Source organism: Strix aluco, chromosome 3 (assembly GCF_031877795.1).
Source record: "Strix aluco isolate bStrAlu1 chromosome 3, bStrAlu1.hap1, whole genome shotgun sequence".
Taxonomy (NCBI): Eukaryota; Metazoa; Chordata; class Aves; order Strigiformes; family Strigidae; genus Strix; species Strix aluco.
This window is the reverse complement of record NC_133933.1, coordinates 7,431,441-7,455,203: the sequence shown is the minus strand read 5'-3', so window position 1 is coordinate 7,455,203 and position 23,763 is coordinate 7,431,441. Positions and strand designations below refer to the sequence as shown.

At 41.9% G+C, this 23,763-nt stretch overlaps 2 protein-coding genes across 3 annotated transcripts; both read right to left on the bottom strand.

Annotated features, from left to right (window-relative positions):
• Nucleotides 1-5,502: 5,502 nt before the first annotated feature.
• Nucleotides 5,503-13,004, bottom strand: OTOR (otoraplin). The gene is made up of 4 exons (XM_074817254.1): nt 10,061-13,004; nt 9,459-9,598; nt 8,772-8,882; nt 5,503-5,909 (listed from the first exon to the last, which is right to left on the bottom strand). The coding sequence occupies exons 1-4, from the start codon at nt 10,182-10,184 to the stop codon at nt 5,886-5,888; spliced, it is 399 nt and encodes a 132-aa protein (XP_074673355.1). The 5' UTR covers nt 10,185-13,004; the 3' UTR covers nt 5,503-5,885.
• Nucleotides 13,005-13,201: 197 nt separating this feature from the next.
• On the bottom strand, nt 13,202-22,192 carry SNRPB2 (small nuclear ribonucleoprotein polypeptide B2). Of its 2 annotated transcripts, none has more exons than XM_074817252.1 (7): nt 22,121-22,192; nt 21,706-21,793; nt 18,828-19,000; nt 16,953-17,093; nt 15,774-15,827; nt 14,098-14,186; nt 13,202-13,564 (listed from the first exon to the last, which is right to left on the bottom strand). In XM_074817252.1, the coding sequence occupies exons 2-7, from the start codon at nt 21,767-21,769 to the stop codon at nt 13,405-13,407; spliced, it is 681 nt and encodes a 226-aa protein (XP_074673353.1). In that variant the 5' UTR covers nt 21,770-21,793; nt 22,121-22,192; the 3' UTR covers nt 13,202-13,404. The 2 variants fall into 2 exon arrangements, with proteins under 2 accessions (XP_074673353.1, XP_074673354.1); XM_074817253.1 differs by lacking the exon at nt 22,121-22,192 and adding an exon at nt 19,760-19,944.
• Nucleotides 22,193-23,763: the final 1,571 nt, after the last annotated feature.

Here is a 23,763-nt window from a genome sequence, read left to right as displayed (position 1 = left end):
CCCTGAAGAAACAGCTATTTCTAAACCTGAAAACCATCAGTCTAAAGCATCTAAACCACAAACCCATCAGTCAGCCCAGAGAGCTGGTGACACAGCCATACCACACCAGTTCAAGAAAGCCAAGCAGGGGTGGGAGGCTGTAAGAGAAGAAAACCCTGCAGACAGGTCAATGTCAGACAATGGATGATAAAGCATCTCGCCTTTTCTCTTGCAAAGGAAAAAAAAAACAAGCTAACTTTCAGTTTAAATCGGGTATTTCCAGTAAATAAACCTAGATCAGGAATAGTTTAATAGCAGGCACAATTTTAAAAATCAGCTCAGGCCCCAAGGTTGGCAACAATATTCTCCAGTTATTCTTTTCCTTATCTGGCTACTCCATACCAAGGGTTCCTAAATCTCAAGGTCATGAAAGATTTCAGATTCATATTACAAAGGTATCTTCTTGCAACAGCCAGCTCAAATAAAGCACTGTAGGCAGCAGAAAATAGGAGAGCACGTTTCAGATGAGAGGTCCTAACTTTCCACCCCCTCCTACCTCTGCCCTACCTGCCAGCCCAGCCTCCTCTCTCAGTCTGGCTTTACAACCCCCAACTTCCCTCTCACCCTGCCAAGGTGGTGATTTTTATAGCAGCTGTTGCTCATCCCCCATTGATCCCAGTCAGGGCTGCAATTAGCCCTTCATTAGCCCTGCACCAGGGCATCTGGGGATGTTGTTTCCCCTCCGCTAAAGCCCTCATAGTTGCAACATGGAAAGGAACTCAGCACCTACCATCTGCCTGCTGTTTTCTGTGGCTGAAGTTTGTTGTACAGAAGTGGCCGATGCGCTGGTAACGCTACCCCGCTGTGGGTACAGGCACCTGATGCACTCACTGCCTCCTCACCACAGGGCTAGCGCGCCTCAGGAACACACAGCGCTCTCCTTGTCACAGTGCGTTGGCCTGACAAAGGTGTGGTCACAAGAACACGTCTTCTGTGGAAGAAACACATTGCACGAAAGCCCTGTGTGAACTCCTTGTCATCTTTCATAAGCCCTGAGGCATGTTTATTGTTTATAGATAACAAGATGCTTACAGCAGTGTATGCAATTATGAAAAAATCTCCAGTATAAAATGTTAGTGCCATCACAAGTAAGAAGTAGATGAGCATGTGTGAATCCTTCATAAACTCAGCTGTTGTTACCAACAAGCCCAGTCAGAAACCTGACCTGCTGCTGTGCAATTTGAGCACGTTCTGCGGAGAGACAGTGAGATGGGCAGGGGACCACCAGTCCTGAGAGGAGAAGCTGAGGGAGCTGGACTTGTTCAGCCTGGGGAAGAAACGGTTTCAGGGGGACACAAAAACAGCCCCCCAGTGACTACAAGAGGTTTATTAAGACGGATCCGGGCTCTTTATTGAGGTGCTCAGTGGAGGAAAAAGGAAAATGGACATAAATTAAAACTTGTATCAGCAATAGCGTGGCCAGCAGGGACAGGGAAGGGATCTTACCCCTGTACTCGGCACTGGTGAGGCCGCACCTCGATTACTGGGTTCAGTTTTGGGCCCCTCACTACAAAAAGGCCATTGAATGACTCGAGCGTGTCCAGAGAAGGGCAATGAAGCTGGTGCAGGGTCTGGAGCACAGGTCTGATGGGGAGAGGCTGGGGGAACTGGGGGGGTTTAGTCTGGAGAAGAGGAGGCTGAGGGGAGACCTCATCACCCTCTACAACTACCTGAAAGGAGGGTGCAGAGAGCTGGGGATGAGTCTCTTGAACCAAGTAACAAGCGATAGGACAAGAGGGAATGGCCTCAAGCTGTGCCAGGGAAGGTTTAGACTGGGTATTGGGAAGCATTTCTTTCCAGAAGGGGTTGTTGGCCGTTGGAATGGGCTGCCCAGGGCAGTGGTGGAGTCCCCATCCCTGGAGGGGTTTAAGAGTCGGGTTGACCCAGCACTGAGGGATCTGGTGGAGTGGAGAATGGTCAGTGTGAGGTTAATGGTTGGACAAGATGATCTTCAAGGTCTTTTCCAACCCTGATAATTCTGTGATTCTGTAGGGGGGGAAAAAAAAAAAAAAAAAAAAAAAAAGGGTTTTAGATAAATAAGTCATTTTCATTATGAGCATAATTAAGGAACAAGTTACCCAGAGTCTTTGGAGGTTTTCAGGACTGGGCAAATCCGTGAGCACTCTGATGTGGCTTCAGTGTGACCCTGCTTTGGGCAGGAGACCCCCGAGGGCCCTCCCAGCCGGGGTGTCCCTGTGATGCTACTACAGCCCTTCCCGGAGCCAGGCAGGAGCCGCCGCTGGATGTCACCCTGCGCTCACCAACGGCGCTGCTCCCGCCGGCAAAGCCAGCACCCCGTCCCACTGCAGCGGGAAGGCTGCCGGAGTTACAGGCTTTTGACTTCAGGTAATGATTTAGGAGTAATAACTTCTTCAAAGCCCAACCTTGCTGAAAAACAGACAAGGGTTTAATTGAAAAGCTTCTGAATCCCCACCTAAGGTTGAAAACTTAATGCTAACTTCAGCCCAATAGATGCCATGCGATCGTAAGTCAAAAGTGCGGTTCGAGGCCACATCAGGAGTCCTACACAGCCTTGTTTAAACACAAAACCGAAATACACATCAAGCTGTGCATATATTTCCCCTGTGAACAGACTATAAGATCTTGTCATATAAATAGCCCACACCGCACGCAAGGTATTGTGTATATATTACTAAAACAGGAACAGTGAAACCGCTGTGATTTCTAGAAAGAAGCTGCAAGGGCAATAATCACTGTAGGGGAAAAAGGAAGAAACTAGAAAATCAAAAGCATCCTCCACTGCCTGCTAGCATAATATTGATTCTCCTCTCTTTCTCCTGAAAGTCAGTTCCTGTTTATTTCAGCCAGGTACGCTACAGCATGAACACTTAGGGGTCTGAATGGCAAGCTGTGTTGTTCTGAAACAAGCATCATCTAAGAACGGGAAACACAGAAAGCAGATCTGTGTTCAGTGTCAAAACTATTGATCTTTAACTGTCAACTTCACATTAATAATGCTGCCAACTGCAAGCACTCAAAAGTTTTCTACAGACATCCTGTGCTCCCCTGCCATTTCTCCCTTCCCCACTTCACCCCGATTTCATTGTGCAAGTCTGGGATCATGTTGTTTACCTTTGGTGCTAGCGCTGTTAAGATTAAGGTTGTCACGCTTCCCTACATTTGTAAAGGGTAGAAACTTAATTTCCTCTAAAACCAGGAGATTCTCTTGTTTTTCACTTGTAATAATCAGGCCTTAGCAATGGGAATTTTAAGCTAATCAAACGTTGTGAAATTTGTGGTAAAATAATGAAAATTGGCACACGGAAAATAAAACCAGGCACGAATTTGATTCAAGTGAATGAATAACGATGCATATTTTGCATCTTCTTTAGAGTGAGAAGATCAGGTCAGACTGCAACATCCCCACTCTTCTGAGCACACACACTGTCCCTTGCAAACTGAATCTACCCAACATGCCTTCTCGGTGTAGCATTTACACAGTGAAGAGATTGCCCTCAGAGAGGCAATGGCTGTAAAGATCAGGAATTGCTGCATTCATTGTATTACATCCCTGGTGACTAACGAACGGAGTCACAGTTCTCCTGTGGACAACTTAAAAAAAGGATCCTGCCAATAAGTCACATAATGAAGCTATAAATTTAACTAGACTATCATACCGGAGTTCAGATTGTAGCATAGGTCACCTGTGCTTGTGAGATGACAGTTTTACACAATGTGGATGTATAAAACAAGTACCTCTGACACCGTGCAGACGAAAAGGTGCTATAAAGCTTCATTAGATTGGAAACCATCCAACAGTTGCATATAAGAACCTGAATTCAGTAGATGAGTAGCTTTGCCAGTACAATGCTTCTTCACAGCCAGATGCTTTATGAATACCACAAAGTGAACCCTTATCTTACTTTTCCTCAGAATTAGATTTTCAAGTAGCAAAGACAGACTTTGATGCCCCTTGAAAGCCTGCTGAGTTATTTTCTGCACCGGAGAGTTCACTGCACAACAGGGCCTCTCATGGCAGCCAGGGAAAAGGCAAAGAGAAATAAATACGTACTGCCCACATTCTGCCACAATGGTCCCAGACTTGCTGTAACTGCCAAAGAAGTCATAGCAGGCTGTTTTTCACCGATACTCCAAATGCTGCCCTTTGTGCAAGCTCTAAAAGGACAATATATGTATAAGTACTCCCTGTTGTATGCATCCTGCACTGAAAGTATTCTCCTCCTAGCTGTTGTTTTGCTATCATGAAGTACCCATAGCTCATACAAGCTGGTTAAGGAGCAAACAGGAGCTGAAAGTAGTTACGTCTGCAAGCTTTTCTTTACAAGGACATGGGTTAAGGATAAAGTACAATGTCAAGGACTAAAACCACTGGTTTCACTTTATACCACAGAAAGTCTAGTTCTCCTGGCTTGGAACTCCTGCAAGGGAGGAGGAAAGGACAGTATCTTTGTGGAGAAATACATATAAAGCTTTTTACACCTGCCTCTTACACATACAGGTAGAACTATTAGCAATTACCTGAGATGATGATTGGAGGAAAAACTCATATGTTCCAACAGCAATTGCTAAACCTCACCTCACAATTTTCATTCATGATATCCACAGTGCAATTTCATGTATTTTGTGTGTTGTTTGCGAACACCTACAGCTACGTGTACTCTTCCAGTACTCGCAGCTTCTAGCGTGTGCCCAGGTGTAGGATGAGTTTCCATCAAGTCTATCTAAAATGAATGTGTGCAATTGCAAACACCTCATCTTGGAAGGCTGTACTGAATGGGAACAATCCAGCTAAAAAAATTACACTTTATTGGTTAAAATGTAACTTTGCTTACAGCAGACCCTGCTGAGGGTCTTTGACAAATGCAAGTACTGCTAGTCCTAAATGTTTTGTCATTCAACCTCTCCCTAAACTTGAAATTTTACCGAAAGAACTCACTTTCTGAGGCTGAACTGACAGCATGGAGCTCAAATACAACCCCACCACTTTCAGTCCCAGGCATGTTTAACGTTGAGTGACACAACCTCCTGCCCTGGGAGGCTCAGCCCAATGGCTCCCCCCATGGGCCTAACGGGTGACAACCCAATTCCATCAGTGAGGCGCGATGACACAGGCAGCCCAGCACTGGCAGGCTGACTGTTAGAGTCAGAGAGAGATCAGCAGGATACCACCTCCAATTCTCCTACTTGGAACATGACAGAGGTTACCCATCTTCTGCACCAGCGCTCAGGGGAGCAGCTGGGCATGGTACTGCCTCCCAGGGAGGGGAGGCCCTGGGCAGACACCAGCCTCAGCCTTACCCCATGCTCCTGTTTCAGCCCATGGCTCTGAGCCAGTTTGAGCTTGAACATGCCCCAAACTGGCACACACAGCAGGTAAGATACTCTTTTTGACACACTGCTAAAGCCCATATTCAGTTACTGGTGATTTCTCCATCGTTGAGTAGCTCTTGCAACAAAAATGATTGATTCCAGCAAGTCACAGATGGCTCACCTAAGGAAGGTATTTTTAATATCTAATACAAGGTATAAGGTTATAGCAGAAAAATGCAGGTCAAGACTGCACATCTAATCCCATACATATCATATTTATACCACACAGACTTACAGTAATTCAAAGGCTATTAGGTTTATTAACAAGTAACAAAGTATACGCAGGTAAAAAATTTCTAAACAAATCCTGTGTGGGACTATTTCCCCATCTGCAATCACTCCCTTTAAATGAAAGCTTCCTCGTTTTGAAGAAAAATTACTTGTTGCACAAACATCTATTATAGGAGGGGCTGTGTGTTCAGGGAGGGTGTCCACGTTTCCTCCTGTCAGCTTTCCCTGGTAGCAGCCGAGAGATTGCCTGACTGCTTTCAGCGCTATTCACAGAAGAAATCAATGTCCTGAAAAAGAGAGTTAAAAGGAAAGATGTTTTGAGATTACTAAAGGATTCATGTTCCTTTATCACCCCCCCAAAGCTACATGAATAGATGCAAATACAGAATACACTATAATGTACTCAAAGTACACCATAATGTACTCAAAGCGTTCTGGAAAAGAAAAAGGTCTTTTGACTCCTTTTGCATAGCTGGGATGATTTGTTCCTGCCATAAATTTTTTAATTTTTTATTAGGCAATACTACCTTCTCTCATAATTTCAAATGATTCCTTTATCTTCCTTTTTTGCTTTCTATTCCCACATCCATACCTGGATTTATTAGTCATATGTAACCCTTTATCTTTAAACAGTTCCTAATCACACATGAAAAGGATGCCTTGAACAGACTGAGGCTATGCAACACGCTCGCTACGGAGAAATGTGACTAGAAAATAAATGCCAATATTCTGCTTGAAAGCTTCCAGCGTGGGATAGACTTCCACAGCATATTGCTTTCATCTAACTTCCTGCGATTATCTTATACAGTTATGTAGATCTCAGTTCTGCTGCAGGGAATTATCACCCTGTGGTGCTCAAACTGTACGACATTTATGTTAGACCAGCGCATCACATATAGCTGTCCACTGGAAGCAGAAGACAGGGAACTGTTTCACAGCAGATGCTTACTGGTAATGAAAGTACTCTCATCTTGGCCACCAAATGGCCAATTTTAAGTGATCAAGGGAAGGCAGGCAATCCAACACCGCTTTGTAGTACACACAGTCTATTGTGTTGAGTCTGTTGTATTCAGTGTGATTCAATGGTTCAGAAGTAGTAGCACTGAGGAGGGAAAAAAAAAAAAGTCTCCTAAGATTTATTGCTCAAACAGCAACCAACAGGCATGGATTACCCAGAGCTGCACAAAAGGATGCTGAGAGAAGTTCACAGGCAGAAACATTTATTAGCAGGGTCTGTAGCTGACTGACTCCAACAGTGAAAGTTACTTTTTGGGGAAAAAGAAACAAAAATAAAAGGAGGGTCAGAAACCCAGAGACCCCCAGAATACTGTCGTCTTTCAGGCTTCTCTTCAGTGCAGCAGGTGCCCCCCCATACTACTTTCCTCCATCAGTTGTTCCTCTTTGCAATGCCATTTGTGTGTGCCACCCAGTGCTTCCATCAGGAGCAGGCACCATGTGCTGATTAATTATTAAAAAATGGGCATCATCAGGTCCCCTAATACAAACAGCAACCCCTTTCCAAAAGAACCCATCATAACACCAGTATCAGGCTTTCCAGGTGCAAGGCCAGGAAAGCAAGGCAAAACCACTGCCAGCTGCTTGGGGGAACGTCACAGTGCTGTGAGCAAGGGACCAGCTCCTGATGGGCAGATGAGAAGCTGGTGGCATTAGAGGCATCAATGTCAGTGTCCAACACTTGCCTTGTATAAAACAGCACCTTTAAGGGATACTTCTGGAGCAAGCAGCATGTCCACACACAGATTGTTAAAGATGTGCTTGTAGACTGTTTTAAATGAGAACTTAGAGCCAGATCCTTAAGGTCACATTTGCAACACACAGCTGAGAGGAAGAGAATGTGCCAGTATCGCCCTTCATTTTCATTGCAAAGTTCCTGCTTAGCAAGAATATGAAGTAAGAGTGAAACGACTGTGAGGCTAGTTTTGCAAAAGAAAATTGCTTTCCCATTAAAGTTCTGCATTGCAGCCTGACAGCAGCCCATTCTGGACCCCGAATCAGCCTGCAAGCTAAAACATCACTTTAACCTACCTCTGCTTCCAGTTCAGCTTGCCGTGCAAGCAGACTGGTTGTCATATTGCTGAGAAAAGAGCTTAGAAACATATTTTAGTCATTCTTTCATATTCTGTGACTAATTAATTGCTGCAATGCTTCTGGGCCAAATTCAGAATAACCTAATGTAGTGTCAAGAAAAGCAATCACTTACACGACATTTGTATTTCCTCAAATAAAACCTGTCTGACACATTATAACGCAAATCCTAACAACTATTAACATGAAACAAAATTCTTCCTTTCACTTATTTCCTCTGTGTTAATGAAACCCATCTAATAATGTGGACCTAGGATGAAAGACTCCAAATACGATTGCAAGATTGACACACTAATCATATTTTGCCATACACCTCAAAACAGCATATAGCTAAATATTCAATATTGATGAAGGTAATTACTGGAAACCTACCACTCAATTTGTTTTCAAGCACATAAATAAGCTACCAGTGTTAGATGTGAGCCAAACCATACCTGCCTCTGAGAAAGGACCCTCCTCTTCCACTCCTCTGTGAAGTGTTTCAGATCTTTAGTAAAATTACAGATTGTGTGGTGTATGAGACACTACTGTACGTAATCGGGGCAATCACCCTTTCAGAAATACAGCCTCCTTACTCACAAAACACTAACATGTTTCCAAAAGCTTTTAAATTCAGCTTTTTGATGTACCAATAACTTTGGTTCAGTAGATCAGAAGCTCTGTATGACAGTGTCCATCTATACATACAATTAATAGAAAGTGTGCTTGTACACATTACTAAAGTATGCAGCACAATATCCAGACTCTAAAAAAGAAAGCTTTGGGTAAAACTTGTGTGGCCTTAAAGGAATACTATTCAAAACAATAGAAACTCTAATAGGATCAAGCCCTTAATGCAGCATTTGTGATGTCTGCAATATCAGAGCTTATGTTATGGATTTTATTGAGGCTATTTGGCCGTATAAAGGCCCAAAGATTGGATCCCTAAGCATCTGTGATATGCTACCATCAACTGCCACAATTATGATTTGTTTTTACAGCAAATTAGCATTACACAGCCAAGTATAATTATGTAGCCAGCTGGGTTTTTGCAAATTCCTTACCGTTGTAGGAACAGTCTTATTTGCTTCTTGATAGACATGTTGTTCTGAGACTAAACTGCTAGGGAAATAACCAACTGTCCCCATATGGTCTTCATACTGTTCTCCGTAAACCTTCAAGCAAGGAGATGTATAATTAGATACCTTAAAACAGTCCTCATCTGGTTTGAGCTAGTTCATAATTTAGGCAAAAGCAGTTACTAATAGTGTTTCTTTCTTCGGTTTTAGATCTCCTAGTTTCCAGTTAGCTGGCACATGAAATGAACCATTAACACGAGTTCTGATACACACACACATTTTTCTGGAGTAAATTAATACTGCCTGTAGTTTATCTGGAATTTTTTTATAAATGCAGCTAATATTTATCTTCACTTTCCTTAAATTTAACAGTTTTATGACTAACTGTGATAAAAGCTTTTTCCTCCATAGTTTCAGCAAACAGCCACAGAAAAGAACCATTAAGCTCTTCTGTTAAGGTTCAGTTCATAATTACTGTACAGTTACTGAAGACATTTAATAAAAAAATAAAACCCCCAAAACTTCTCAATCAGTTTAAGTTTAAACATTCACTTTGCAAATTAAGTTGTTGCTTTAAAATCCACAATAACTCAGCATTAGCATCCATTTCTTGACAGAAACGCATATTAATCTACTTCTCGTTTGCTCATATACATAAGAATCTCCTCTTACACTTCCAGCCCAGAATTCTCCAGAGTCTTTTTCTTTCACTAGTTTTGAGTAAACATAAATCAACTGCCCTTTTTTAATATTAATGAATCTGCAGTCTGGAGCATTATAATCCTCTTCTGCTCTGGCAAGCGAAATGGTATCTAGAAAAATAAAAAAGAATGAGGTGAACGAATTTAAATACATATGTACTTTTAGAGAGAAAAATATGTTTGTGCTTGTATGCACACATGTAAAACTATTCCTACAGATAAAAGTAGGTTATCCTGAAATTAATAAAAGTCTTCAAGAATTCATTTTTCTATTCCCCTGTAAGCAAAGTAACAGCTTAAGAATGTGCCATTTCATCATAGTGGAAGTTACAATCCTTCTCTTACACTTACTTTTCATTTTCACTTGAGTGAAAAATTTCCTTTACAAAACCCTTTTTGCAGTAAAACCGCATGTGACATTCCACATAAACCCTCCCACTCTGCTTTGAAAGTTGACAATTCAAATGTAACAGAGCTAAATAATCAGAGTTGTTTCCCTCGCACTACGACACCCAAACTCTGCAGTCATTTTTGAGACTATTTTGTCCTCAAAATTAGAGCAAAATTACTTACAGACACAGTCGTCATCAGCACACAGCTTCTTGCTGGCAAGCTTGTCCATAAAAATTCCAGTTACAAGAGGACACATTAATCCGAGACACAAAAGTAAAACCACCGAATAAACACGTTGTGTCATTTTTCTTTGCTGCAGCACTTGCCAAACGTGCGCCGGGTCCAGCGATCCCCGTCTTTTATGGAAGAGGCAGACACCTGGACAAACACGCCGGGCCAATCGGAAGGGGTCGGGGCGACATTCCACCCCACCAGAGGAGCCGCAGGCGGGAGGAAGACCTCAGGGTCCACTCACGAAACTGAATCCCTTCCCAAAGCATTAACATTTCAATCAGCAACTGTATGATTTAAACATTTTAAGCCTTCCTGTAGTTGTCCATAGTCTTAATCTTACCTCAAGCAAAGTTTGGTAACGAAAATTAAGTCAGACCCTGGTAAGCAGCAAAGGAAATTACATCCTTCCAAATCCTCCAGTTCTTCATTTTCACAAATGCTCGCTGACAAGCGTAATCTTCACTGGACCGTAAACCCTCAGTGGCAGAGATTCCCCTGTTACAGAAAGGACCAACTAGGACCCCAACGCGTGGATGCAAACGTAAACAAACCATTAGGGAGCTGAAACCCAGTAAAAACGCTTTGCGGGTCAGCAATTTAAATTTGAAATCTAAAAGGTTCGAGCACTGCAGACTTGTATAGGCAAGATCCCTTCCGCAGGGAGACGCCGTCAGAGCAAAACACACAGGTTATACCAGGACAGCAACTGTTTTGCTTTTCTTTACATGGCTGAACTCGGCTGAGTTTGAAGATGCAAGATGCTGAACAACATACAGTGCCACAGGCTGACTTAAAGGTCCTCTTTACACATTGGAAAGGACATCTAGAATTCATCTAACTTCCCAAGATCTAGTCCTAGCATACCTGAGGCAGGACTTGTAGGGAGTATTTTAATTAAAACAGATGTGCACACATGCACCAAGGGAACAACCACGGGAGGTGGTGCACTGTAAGCGATTCACGTTGTGGCTGTCAGGCTACAGAAGGCTGGTCTCGATCAATCCTTAAGTGACCAAGAGCAAGTTCGGAAATTCCCAAAATGGTGCTCCCGAGAACCAGTGCTTCCTAATTCATGAGGCAGCCTGGCTGTACCAGCTTTTGGTCCACAAGCAGAACAGAGGAAGCTGTCAGCTGTCATCAAAAATCCCCCACTTTCTTTTAAAGAAAGAGCATCTTGCAATTTCTAGCACCCCCTTCTTATTACAGCTGACTTTGCCACATTCTCTCATCTTTCAGCCCGTTACTCCTTCCTCCAACCTCCCATATGTAGTGTCTAACGGCCTTTGCAGACAGCTCTACACAAACCCTTCTCAGTGAATAAAGGTGAAGAGTGGTGGTATGCGATGGCAGACTCACGCGCTAGACTAGTGGGATGCAAGGACAGCATAATTAATACCTGTAAAATTATGACCACAGAAGAAAAAAACATAAGGTTCATGATGGAATAACATAGCTGCTTTTCCTCCCTTACAGGCACACGGAAATGATTTTTACTTGCAAGTATTAGAATACTTGTGAAATCACCCAAACACACACACAAAAAAAAAAATCACTAAAAAGAATGAAAAAATATGTATATGGATAGGACAGTAATTGAGATGACTGTGGAAGGGACATCATCTTGCAATGTACTCTGGGAGCAGAAGATGAAAGATTTTTGAGGCCTCGTGCAAAAGAAAGTTGTTTATGTAGCTAGTTTTATGCTTACTGATAACATAGCACTTGCTCAGAAATTGAGGGGACAAGCCAGAACTATGAAGTACACCAAGATGTTACAAAAAGCGATCATGCCTCCCTGAAGGTGCAGCACTTTGTCCAAAGAACAGTTTCAAGTCAGATCTCAATTGTTTCAGAACACAAGCTAGGAGAAACAGATGCTCTGCAGCTACAGCCGAGCCCACAACACAGGAAGGGACTGCACGGAGCCACCACCATAGAGGAAGCTCCTGCTCCCACTGACCAAATGACTTTGGAAAGAGAAAAAAACCTCAACACTTGCAATGTACCTACAAAGCAAAACATTCTTCCTTGTAGTTTCTTGCCTAAACATCAGCTACTCTAACACTTGCCTGAACTACTTCTAAAGGAAATCATGCTAACTCTGTCCCATTCCTTTTTGTCTGAAAGGGTAGCAGCCTCACAGAGGAAGTGTTCAAGAAGGGAGAAATGCTGCAACATGACAAGCACTGCGCAACCGCCTCCTCTCAAACATTAATCTTCAGGGGTCTGATTGCAATCCTCCCGGCCAACACCATGCAACAGCTACTGCAAGATTCTCCAAAAATACAATCATATGTTAAGTAAATGTCATTATTCTCTTAACCTAAAATATCTTTCTAGGTCTTCCATCACCTGAACAAAATGCTTCAGCTTTTGAAGTGATTTTTGCCCCCAAATACTTAGAACAGTTACAAGTCACAATACCACATCTGATTACTTCACTGCATTTGATGTATTTCATGTCACACAAGATCTGTAAAGGTTTTTGACAAATGAAAAAAAAAACCACACCAAAAAACAACAAACCCAGAAGCATTAGGACATATATTTTCAAAAAACCTGCCTAAAAACAAACGATCAGGTTTATCTGTGTTGTCTTTGTAAAGAGACAGAAAGCTCTTCCTAAACCATTTATTAAAATCACTGGTAATAGGGCTGGAAAGAGCAGAAGAGAAGACAACAGATAAACTTCTGTTTCTTCTGTGGACCTGCTTCTACTACCATCCATCATTATAAAGACAAAACCAAGTTGAACAACAGTGCTGTCAAACTATAACCGATGTCTACCCATACCTGGGAAAAAAAAACCACTAATGATAAGTTGTTTTTCTTAAGTGACAAAATTATTCTTGTTGAAAAGCAGCTGTCCCCTTGATAATGAGGCTGAAGACTGAGTGTTGCATTTATTCTGAATATGCTGACATTTAGTATTCCTGCTCACGCTTTTTGCTCTGGAAAGACTGCTATTTTTCCAGCACTCGCTTCTGAGAAATGAGTGTCACCTCAGAAGTAGTTAAACTAGTACACCGAATAAGGCCTGCAAGCCTAACAGATCAATAATAAGACAAATTCAAGGAAAAACAGGGCTTGAAAACAGCATAAACTGAATTTATTTTATAAAAATTTACTATCCAGTATATTAGTGGAAATCCTACGTCTGTCCTGGCTGTGGTGGCAATCTTACACAAGTCTTAAGTTTTCTGCAGGGAACAGCAAACACGCTAGCTGATCAAAGTATCATCACATGAAAAAACCAGCTATCCACAGAAGTCCTTTCTAGGAGCATCCAGTTATTTCTTTGCATAAGTGATTTTCATGGCATGAGATGGAGTAATCTTGAATCCTTGGAGAGCATCTCGAGCAGCTCCTGCTTGATTCTCATTTTCAAACTCCACAAATGCAATATCATGGCGCCCAGGCACTAAGCGTACCTCTTTGAATCCAGGAAACCTTTAAAATAAGGTGAAACAGTCAGATAATACTTCCTAGTTTAATAATACATCTCTCTTCAGTAGCCATAAGACCTTATCATAATAAGACCTTATACATCTACTAGTATAATAGCTAATACTAATGAAAGATTTAAACTGAAGTTTTACATGCCCGGTCCTTAGAACCATGCCTCAATTAAGGATCATCGCGTGGAAGCAATTTAATCAGTCTTGTGCACATATGGAAGCAACTAAAGCCAGTTTTAAAACCGCTCCTGCTGTCGTAAAGTCTTTAATATTACAGTCACCAGCTTAAATCCGGTGCAGATTGATAGTAGATAACTTACACAATCAAAACCAGCTACAAAAAAATCGGATTTGCTTTCCACACCAAGTCATCAGAACTGACATCTGTAATCTTGGCAGTAAGACAAAGAACTGAAATACCTTCAGAAGAAACTCTTATTTCTAAAAAGTCAGCTTGCCAACTGAGAAAAAGCATACAGAAGAATAACAGAAGAATTCAGAGAAGTCTTTCTATTCAAAACTTACTGATTGAATAACATGGACAGCATCATCTCGTTTGTTTCCTCAGGCAAGTTATTAAGGAAAAGGATATAGTTTGGTGGGTTATCAGGCACCTGCAACAACAGAAGATCAAAGCTCAGAAGATTATACACAGCTATCTGTTCCTCTGCATCTGTCTGCATGATTATTTGAACCAGGACTTGCATATCCTTAGTTTTGCTCATAACACTGCTAGCTGGACTTCGGTATACCTTTCATGCAGTGAGCAGACAGAGCCCCTTGGTTCTTTTACAAGGAGGCATTAATTTGGAGAGGCTCTTATTTCCACAAAAGTCACAGTAACATATTGTCTCAGACGTCCTGTTTAAACTTGACAACTCAACAGCTGACAGTACTCTCAGCACTGCCAGGGGTGGGACCCAGGTGCCTAAGCACTGCCTGTAATGCTGTCCAAGACACCTGTAGGGCAGTGGAAGAACCTAAGACAGACTCGCATCCTTCCGGAAGAGCCGGTGGGAGTCCAAGGGAAATACCCTGTTCATCTGCAGTAGCACCAAAATACTGAATATCCCATGGCAACTGAAACCCACAAACCCCACGTGGTTTTACTATAGTGCTCTATTCAAATTTATTAATTAGAAACCCCGTAAGATTTAAAGCTTTAGAGTCTTTTTAACAGATTTGCCCACTAATATGAATTTGCAGCAGCAACCCACCAGACGCAAGGCTGAGTAGTCAGTTTGCTGACACTGGACTGAAAGGCTGGAATCTCCCTAAGTCATCAAGGAGATTACAAAAATAAAAAGAAACTGGACACCACAACTTCAGTCGTCCCAATAATGGTGCCAATAAATTAATGCCTCAGCAGAACAATTTCTGTCAGCTGATGGAAATATTCCAGACAGTGCCATTTGAAAATAAACTTCTGAAGTTCAAACAAATACCTAAATACTCAGTGTTGTGCTTCAATGCAAACTGACATAGACATGTTGTGCCTTGTTACAAACGATACCCGAAAGAAAACCCAGATTGGGAGCAAGACATTTTCCCCTGTGGATTATGTATGCAATTCTCAGTGATGGTACTCAAGAGAGAGATGCAGGGCAGGCAAAGATATTGTTCTATAGTATTTGCCTTCCTGCAAATTTTGGCTCTTTAGCACCTCCACTTCTAACACACATGAATCATTTAGAAGGTCACTGAGCAAACAAGATGAGTTAGTTGTTGTTGCTACATCTCCACACAATCCTTTGGAAAATAAGGTACTTATGAGAAAAAAGAGAAAGCGAGCAGAGGACTCCAACTCCTGCAAAGAAGCTTTTAGGCAGATATTCTGGCATCATGTGTAGTTTTCCTTCTCCTTTTCTACTACTACAACAGAACAAGTTAAAGGGAATTTATAACTGAAAAAAAACTAAGAAACCTCCAACTGATAGTAAGCACAGTCCAAATTTAAGAATCAAGTAGGATTTCTTAATAGTGCAGTTTTCTGTATAATAATGAGAAACTGCAATTTTCATTTCATGCCAACCAGATACAATAAAAGTGGGGTTTCCTTTGTTTACTGTGATTTAAACAACTGTCTCGCAGAACAAAAAGGAAGCTGTAAAATATATTCTCAAGTTTCCATGTGTAACAAACTATTGTTCACAGAGAATAATTTTAAACATTAGTACTTTTAGTCACAAAAAAAACATTACCTGCTGATTCTGTGCTGCCGTCCCTGGGGCATTGGCTGAATTTTGTGTTGCTCCCTAGTAAATAAGTACAAAATAGTTTTACAAAGGTGTTCTGTTAGAAATATGTAAGCACAAATCACCATGCTTCTGTACAACTCATGAAGTACGTTCAGGTTTTTTTAAGCTACAATCCAAGGAACATTAGTTACTTATGAGATACTTCCCAAAGGGAAACATAAAGCATGTGAATTTTGCTGAATTCCATAACCAGCCAATCAAAGTAAAAACTTGAGTAGTATCTGATCTAATGGCCGAGTCAGCAGATACAGCAAATCACTCCACACTATAAAGTTTTGTTAAATAGACAGGAAGGAAGCAGTTTTGAAAATGAAGGCCTAGACAGGACATACCTAATAGAGGAGAAAAACAGGTGTTTCCACTGAGGGCTCCAGTTTAGTAAGGATAACTAAAGTTATTACCATTATAGCTAGTAGCAATTACTTCTTGATTTGTATGTAACAACCAATTTGTTCCTAAATCCTGAGAAATCTGAATATTCTACCTAGAAAATGATGCTTTCTGTGAACACTCTTGTCTCCTTGATACCAATTTGTGCCTCAGCAGGAAGTGCAGTTAAAGAACACCACATTCAAACTCCACGCCTTGATGTTTTCTGCTATACTTCAGCACATAAATTACTAGATGTTGTTAGTTTAGGCCAGGCCAACCCTTAGTAGAGATATATTCCGAGCCAAATCCTTTTCATCTCCCTGTAAATGAATTATCTTGTTCCCGTTCACCATTCTTCAGTGCTTACACAGCAAACAAGGCATCAAAACACTGAAGGGAAAAGCTGGCTGAGCACTTGAAGCTGGCATTAAAGATAACCACAAACCCTTCATTTTTTTCCTTTTTTAAAAAGAAGATAGTTTCTGCTTTGATTTATTGTACCTTTGCTCTAGATCTTTATTTTCATCTGGTAATAGGAAAGGAGGAATAAAAAAAAAAAAAAAGGAACAGCAAGGACTAATCAGCCCCCTCTCCTTCAGCTTCTGTTGAGTTCTCAAAAGGACTAGATAGCAATAGACCACAATGTAGGGCATTGGGAAGTACCAAAAGACAACACTTAGTCCTAAAAAGTAGTAATTTAAAATAGACTTTGTGTTTGTTTTTTCTTTTTTAAACAGAGAAGTAGCTTACCTGAATAACCTTTTTATTCGCTGCATTTGCTGACTGCTCCAGAGATTTGGCCTTCTTCTTTTCCTTCCTCTTTTCCTTATCAGCAAAAGTACCACGCATTTTAGAGATTATATCAGAGTCTGTTTTTGCATACTGAATACGCTGTTTAAAAGGAAAAGAAAAACAGTACACTTTGCAATTAATAATACTGAACATTTTGCACCACTTTCATTAGCTGTGTTCTACTGTGCATTTACACATTTTCGCAGGAATTTCTTACATTAAAAATATTGTTATAAACTGTAGGTATGCTTACAGAGTATCTAATCTTCATAATTAATTCTGAACACAACTACGGAACTCTAAAAAGAAAAACTAAGATGGAAACTACTAACTTTGACTCATTGAAATCGAACTCTATTCATCTAATGGGCATCTTTTTAACATCTGTCAAGGTAACAGATGTACAAAGCAATGTAAGAACATTTGACAAAACTGGCACCAGCTTCTATTCAAAAACCTGAGAGAGTTTTTTAACCCGTTTTAAGGGGAGTTAAAAATTTTAACAGTGGTTTCTCAGATCTCTGCAGAAAACTGAGTTCAGCAAAACTCAGACTTCCTAAATAGAAAGGCAAGTACCTGCCTTAATCCAAACTGGATTGCATAAACTGTGTCAGCAGCATAACTGTGCTGGTTTTCTGACAAAGGCTGCCTAATGCACTAGTCAGGGGGGTAAGCAGATTCAGCTGTGAGTATACTGGTGGGCAACATCATATATGCACACAGTCCTATCGCTTTTACTATCAGAGACTACCTCAATACAAAATTTCACAGCAGTTAAAGATTTTTTTAAAGCTTTTTTTTTAGTGCTTAGATTGAGTATGCATGCTGCAGGCAATACTCAAAGAGGGAAGTACACCTGAAAGCTCACGAAGCCTTAAACTTTTTATTTCCTATTGAGGCTTACTGAGCATAAAACTCTTTAAGGTTAAGAGACAGAACTGAGCTTGCCCAATTCCTTGTTAAAGACTTTATTAGAGAATCTGAACGTGTTACTGAAAAAAAAGCTTGTGGCTCAGCAACACACCTGCCTGTGCTCTCCTTAATGTTCAAAGCCACGAGCTGAAAGCCAATATTAATATATCCATCCATTGCTGAAGTCAAGTGGGCCACATGCATGTATTGTTATGCCTCACAAATAGCTGCAGAATTAAGAGATGCGTAATTATCCAAGCAGACAATAACATGTCAGTCGTTGTGCTATTCTGCACATTATCAAGTACATTATTAAATCATGTTCTATCAGCCAGCAGTGTGTTTGCTTCAGGGAAGTTATACTGAAATTCAGTTATTTGGTTTGGTGATCTGACACATGCACAAGCAGAACTTGTCATCGATATAAAAAAAAAAATCCACTGGTCACATCTATTGATTTCTAGAAAGTAAAACTGCAGATATTTTCACCCTACTCACTGTTACCTCAAAAGGGAAGCTAGCTATTTATTACTCATATAATAGTAATTAAGGTTACTCTAGATAAATTAATTGAAAGAACCTAATTTCAACAGCATTACAGAATGAATTTAATTGGTTCAACATAAGGCATGATGAGTAAAACGGAAGTATTGAAGACTTAAAAACTGTAATTCAGCACAGAAAAACACAAAGGCATCACTTAGGAAACATAAATGCCAAGCTCAACCTCTGTGTGTGTTTTAACTACAGCCTCTCCAGCATCCCTCTAGCTTGCATAAATATATTCATACATAAATATATTCATCAGGACATGACATGATTGAATAACGGTACAATTACAAGTACACATGATAGTTCATTCACAAGGTGCAAGTACCACTGCAGGTTTTTTTTCTTTAAAAAGCTAACAAAGTAACTTACCATTGGTTTTCCATAAAATGGAAAGCCTTGTAGTTGTCTCAGAGCATTGGTAGAGGATCCGAGTTCTTTAAATATAACAAAAGCCTGTCCTCTCATCTTCATGGTCTTTAAAGCCACAATGTCGACCACATGACCAAACTGTGAGAATAACGCGTACAAGGACCTTTTCAGCTCTGTTGACAAAATGAGAAAACATAACAGGTTACATGCAAATGTCCACTTCTGCAGAGTTTTCTGTCCTTCAGTGACAGTTTTTTGCCAGCTTTAGCTCACACAGTGATGTTACATGTATTTAGTCAAAACTGTTGCATGAGTACAAGTTTATTGCCCCAGTTTTTATAAGTTGGTGTATAATGCTTGGTTTCACACCTCAAGTATTCAGCTAGTGAAAAAGTTGTAGCATCATCCATTCTAATAGAGTAAAAATTACACAAGGGTATGTATCTATATTTTTCATATACATATATATACATACAGACTCTCACACATTCAAGTATGATGTATGACAGCCATCAAAGACTGATCAGAAAATCAATACTGTAACATGCAACAGTAAAGAGATACGACTTAAAACAAGAACATCGCAAAATAGTAACTACTTAAAGGCTAATTAAATTTGGAAATTTCAAGTGTTTTATCAATTCTCTTACACACATGAAATATTTTCTCATATTCTTGATCCGAGTGTGTTTTCATGCAGTCACACTGCACCTTACAACTGCAATGGATTTATTTTCATTATTTAAAATCACCTGACTGTTCTGCTGATCGAGGATGCCAATTAAACTCAAGACACCAGAGTAAAAAGAGCACGCTTATTTTACTGTTGATAATTAAAGGGTATAACCAAGTAATACAGAAAATAAGCAGTAAGAAAAATACAGAATAGTACACTTAATTATTACTATATACAGTTAAGCAAGGCAATGCACCTAGTCATTATTACACGATGGGGAGAATAGTGGTTAAGAAAGATCCATCACCACTTGCATACGCTACCAACACCCAGACCCGCAGTCGCTGGCAGCCCCGGTTACAGCGAGGATTTGGAGAGTCTCTCCCTGCAAGTGGGAAGTCTACGCCATGCGTCCATCCGTAGGTGAGGCTTCCAGAGTCACTGCAAGAGGGTCCAGCCTTGTGTACCAAAAATCACCAAGCCAGAATAACTTGCACCTTTGTTTTGAGCGGAAACATCCGGTTTCATCCTCCTGTTGGATTCCACCCAAAGCCTGGCCAGGGCTCAGGGGGGAGAACCAAGGGAGTTTCTAACAAGGCCAAACACTTGGGTTCTCAGCCTTGAACAAAGCTAAACAAGGGAAGTTGGATACACATTCTCACAGTATTTCATTCTGTATTCATAATGGTTGGACTAGATGATCTTCAAGGTCTTTTCCAACCAAGATGATTCTGTGATTCTGTAATCCTCACTACTAATTACATTTTGCCTAAGCCACATCTTTCACTAGTGAGCATAAATATTTCGTTAATGATCAGATACTAATTAATAAACACTAATGGTAATACAGATTTTACTAATTAGCAGATACTAACAATGGATAACGTTTGGTTGTGAGGTTCATCTAAAGGTCAACTTTGTTTTGGTGCCTATTATTCAGGCCCTAGCACTAGACTAACTACATACCAAATTAAACCTTAATCTTATCAAGCTAAATAAATCCTCTGTATTGCATAACCATTCTAACCCACATATCTTACATTTAAAATATTTCAGCAACATAAGAACACTGCCTCTTATTTATTGCTGTTGAGACTTGGTAATACCAGGCCACTGCCACCTTCTCCAGCTGCTCTTGACCAACCACAGCACTATTATTTTTTAAAAGAGTTCTCTTATCAAAACACTTTCCTTAAAAATAATTTCAAAACCTGTATTAAAAAAAAAAATCACATTTGTAAGCTTTACAAGTAATTTGAAACCTTACACTTAAAAATTATAACCACGCAATTTCATAATGGAGACTTACAAGTTTATAGGGCACTTAACATACTACAAAGCCCCAAGTTAAATTTATTCAGCAGAACCGTCTTGACGAGTTAATAAATAATTTCTCAGCATAACTGTTTCCACTTTCAGATCTCTCTCTGAAGCACCCTGAAGAAACATTTAAGTGCTGCTAGTCTGATCCAGCCACTGGGTTCACAAACAATAATAAATTAGCTTGATCACTTTAGATTATAAGGTAAGCATAAGTATTAAGTGAATGGTTCTATGCAGACATTTAATATACAGCCAGATAAGGGCAAGAGATTTTTTTCTTAAGCACACTGCGAGGAGCTAAAATTCCTTAGCCCAAAGTCATCTCTCTCTAGAAGGCTGCAGTACCTGCAGGGCAGTGTCCCTAACAAGATGACACAAAGCAGGCTAGCTCATGCCATGTTCACTGCTTCTGTATGGCACTAAAACAAGTGAGGAACAAAGACGATCCTATAGTTCAGTGAGGGACTGCTGACCACCAAAACGTCTGTCAACAGGCCTCTCTGCATCCGTCGGATATTCTGATTACTGCTAGCGCTAGTTATTCACTAACAAGCAAACCTAACCTAGGCAGCTAGCTACAGCACCTCAGTGGAGAGACAATGAGAAGCTGCCTTGGAAACAAGGGCCCTGGTTTACAAAAAGAAACGTTGTGTTACTCGTGTCGACTTCAGCTGCTCCTTCATTACAAGGGGCCGTTTGCCGAGAGCTCGGTGCACGACCACCACCCGAACGGCACTTCCGAGAGCCCCGGGAGCCCCTGAACCGACGGCCCTGCCAAAACGCCAGCAGCTGGAGCAGCGACGAGTGCATGACCAGGCGCAGCAGCCAGGCCCACAGAACGACGCCCGGTTCCTAAAGGCCAGTCACAGACACCGATACCTTCTTTCTTAATCTTGTCATTGATGTTGTTGATGTAGATGGTGTGGTTCGGCCTGATGTCCATCCTCTGGGGCGACCGCACACCTGCCTGCGGGCAGAGCACACGCGGGAGCCGTTAACGGCGGCTGAGGCGCGGTCCGGACGCCCCGTGGTGGGGAGCTGCCAGCGCCGACAACTCCCCAGCCCCCAGCAGCGCCGCTCCCCTCGCCGCGGGACCGGGGACGGGACCGGGGACGGGCCCAGGGGGCTGCCCGTCCGCCCACCCTCCCGCAGGCCGCACACATACCCCACTCCTACCCCCACCCCGGCGAGGGCGGGTCCCCAGCCCGACGGGACGGCCGCTCCCAGACGGCAGCCCAGAGGCAGCCCCCGAAGCAGCCCGCCATCCCGAACGCCACGCCACCGCCCGGCTCACCTCCTCCCGCCGAGATGGCGGCCTGCCCGACCCGTCCCGCCGCGCCGCGCACGCGCGAGGACGCAGCGCAGGCGGCAGAGCCGCTCCCGCAGCAATCGATGTGCCGGGCGCAGGCGGCAGAGCCGCTCCCGCAGCAATCGATGTGCCGAGTGCCGGCGCCTCGCTGCGGAGAGGCGCATGCGCAGTGCCGCCCGCCGCCCTGCGCAGGGGCCGGGTTGCTGGCGCCATGTTGGTTGAGCTCTTCAAGCTTGGCCGCTGCTGCCGGCGTGTGCTCGCACGCTAAGGGCAGCGAGATAAACGGGGAAACGGGTCATAAAGCCAGTCGACAAGCAGCTCTGTTTATGTAATGCGGGGTAGTAAACTATGTCGATTATTTGTTCCCGGCCCTCACCTCAGAGGGAAAGCAGCCTGTGGGTAGGCCCGGCCCCGCGGCAGCCTCAGGGCCCGGAGCCTCTGCTGCGGTAGCGGGTTTCGCTGGGCGCCTCTGCCTGGGCTGGAGAGGTGTCCTGCCTGCTCCACGGGCTGGTGAAGCCCGCAGAAACGCCTCGGGGAATTTAGTCTCGTTTTGAATTAACCCCAGGGTGAAGGAGGGTTGTAGCTGGTGCTCCGCGGAAATCACGGTGGGGCCTGAACCTGGCCGAAACAGGGATTTCCTGCCCCAGGTTTTAGCTTTGTTTTGCTAGAGTAATAAAATTAGCTGTGATTTTTGTGTCTTCACAGTTAACACCTGGCAATTTGTGGAGAATGAAGAGAAGCAGTAGCTTGAAAGTGCCTGTAGGCATTAGCTAACGTTGGGGTTTAGTTTCAATATTGAAAAGGCATTATACCTGAGCATGTTAACTTCTTGAAGGTACTTTAGAAATCTCTGTGTACTGGTAGCTCAGAATAAATAAACAGTAGGGATTGAGGTCGCAGCCTTTGAATTTTTGGAATAATTTTGCAGGCTGCATACCTTCATTTCTATGAATAATTGTGCAGGCTTTTTCAGAAACCATTCTAAGTTGCAAAGGTTTAACCTGGTTGCATATCAAAAAGTTCTTTGCGGGGGAAGCATAATCAGATAATTCTTAAACTATAAATTATGTTTGGACAGTTCATCTCTCTAAAGCGACAGGAATGCTAGGTAGAGAGTTCTTGATTCAGTTACATGTCAGGGGAAAAAAAAGTTACTTTCATATTCTAGAGTTGGCTTGAGTATAAAGAAAATCTGTTATTTAGGAAGCTTATAAAGAACATGGATTGAGTTGAATATAGAAGCAAAAAAAAAAAAAAAAGGCTGTTGACTGAGGTTTTATTTACTGGTGGAGGAGGACAGTGTGTTCTTTTTTAGTTTACAGCAATGCATGGTGTGGGAAATGGTGTGCCAGTGCGATGCCACATGCAATGTGTACATGCCACAAATTCAAATGAATTTGTGTCAAGTTTTAGGGTCCTATTTATTTTTCTTTGTTTATTGTCTTAGATGTAGTTGTTAAGATAAAGCATAACTTTGAAATCCAAGCATGAGCAGTACATTAAAATACTTTTCAGAAAGGCTGTGTTATTTTATGCATTGATCAGCCATGTAGTCCCATGTAACTTCATAATTTAGCAACAATGTTCAAAATTATTTGTCATTGAATCAATGTAGCTGAGGGGATTTG

Bases quoted from the DNA above. Each gene is read 5' to 3' on its own strand.
- OTOR (XM_074817254.1), bottom strand. From the start codon at position 10,184: ATGACACAACGTGTTTATTCGGTGGTTTTACTTTTGTGTCTCGGATTA. The intron at 9,599-10,060 runs GTAAGTAATTTT...TTATTTTTCTAG, and splicing joins TGCTGATGACGACTGTGTCT to ATACCATTTCGCTTGCCAGA. The intron at 8,883-9,458 runs GTAAGAGGAGAT...CCTTGCTTGAAG, and splicing joins GAGAATTCTGGGCTGGAAGT to GTTTACGGAGAACAGTATGA.
- SNRPB2 (XM_074817252.1), bottom strand. From the start codon at position 21,769: ATGGACATCAGGCCGAACCACACCATCTACATCAACAACATCAATGAC. The intron at 15,828-16,952 runs GTAAGCTACTTC...CTTATTTACTAG, and splicing joins CGAATAAAAAGGTTATTCAG to GGAGCAACACAAAATTCAGC. The intron at 13,565-14,097 runs GTAAGTTTTGAA...CTTATTTTAAAG, and splicing joins CTGTCCATGTTATTCAATCA to GTTTCCTGGATTCAAAGAGG.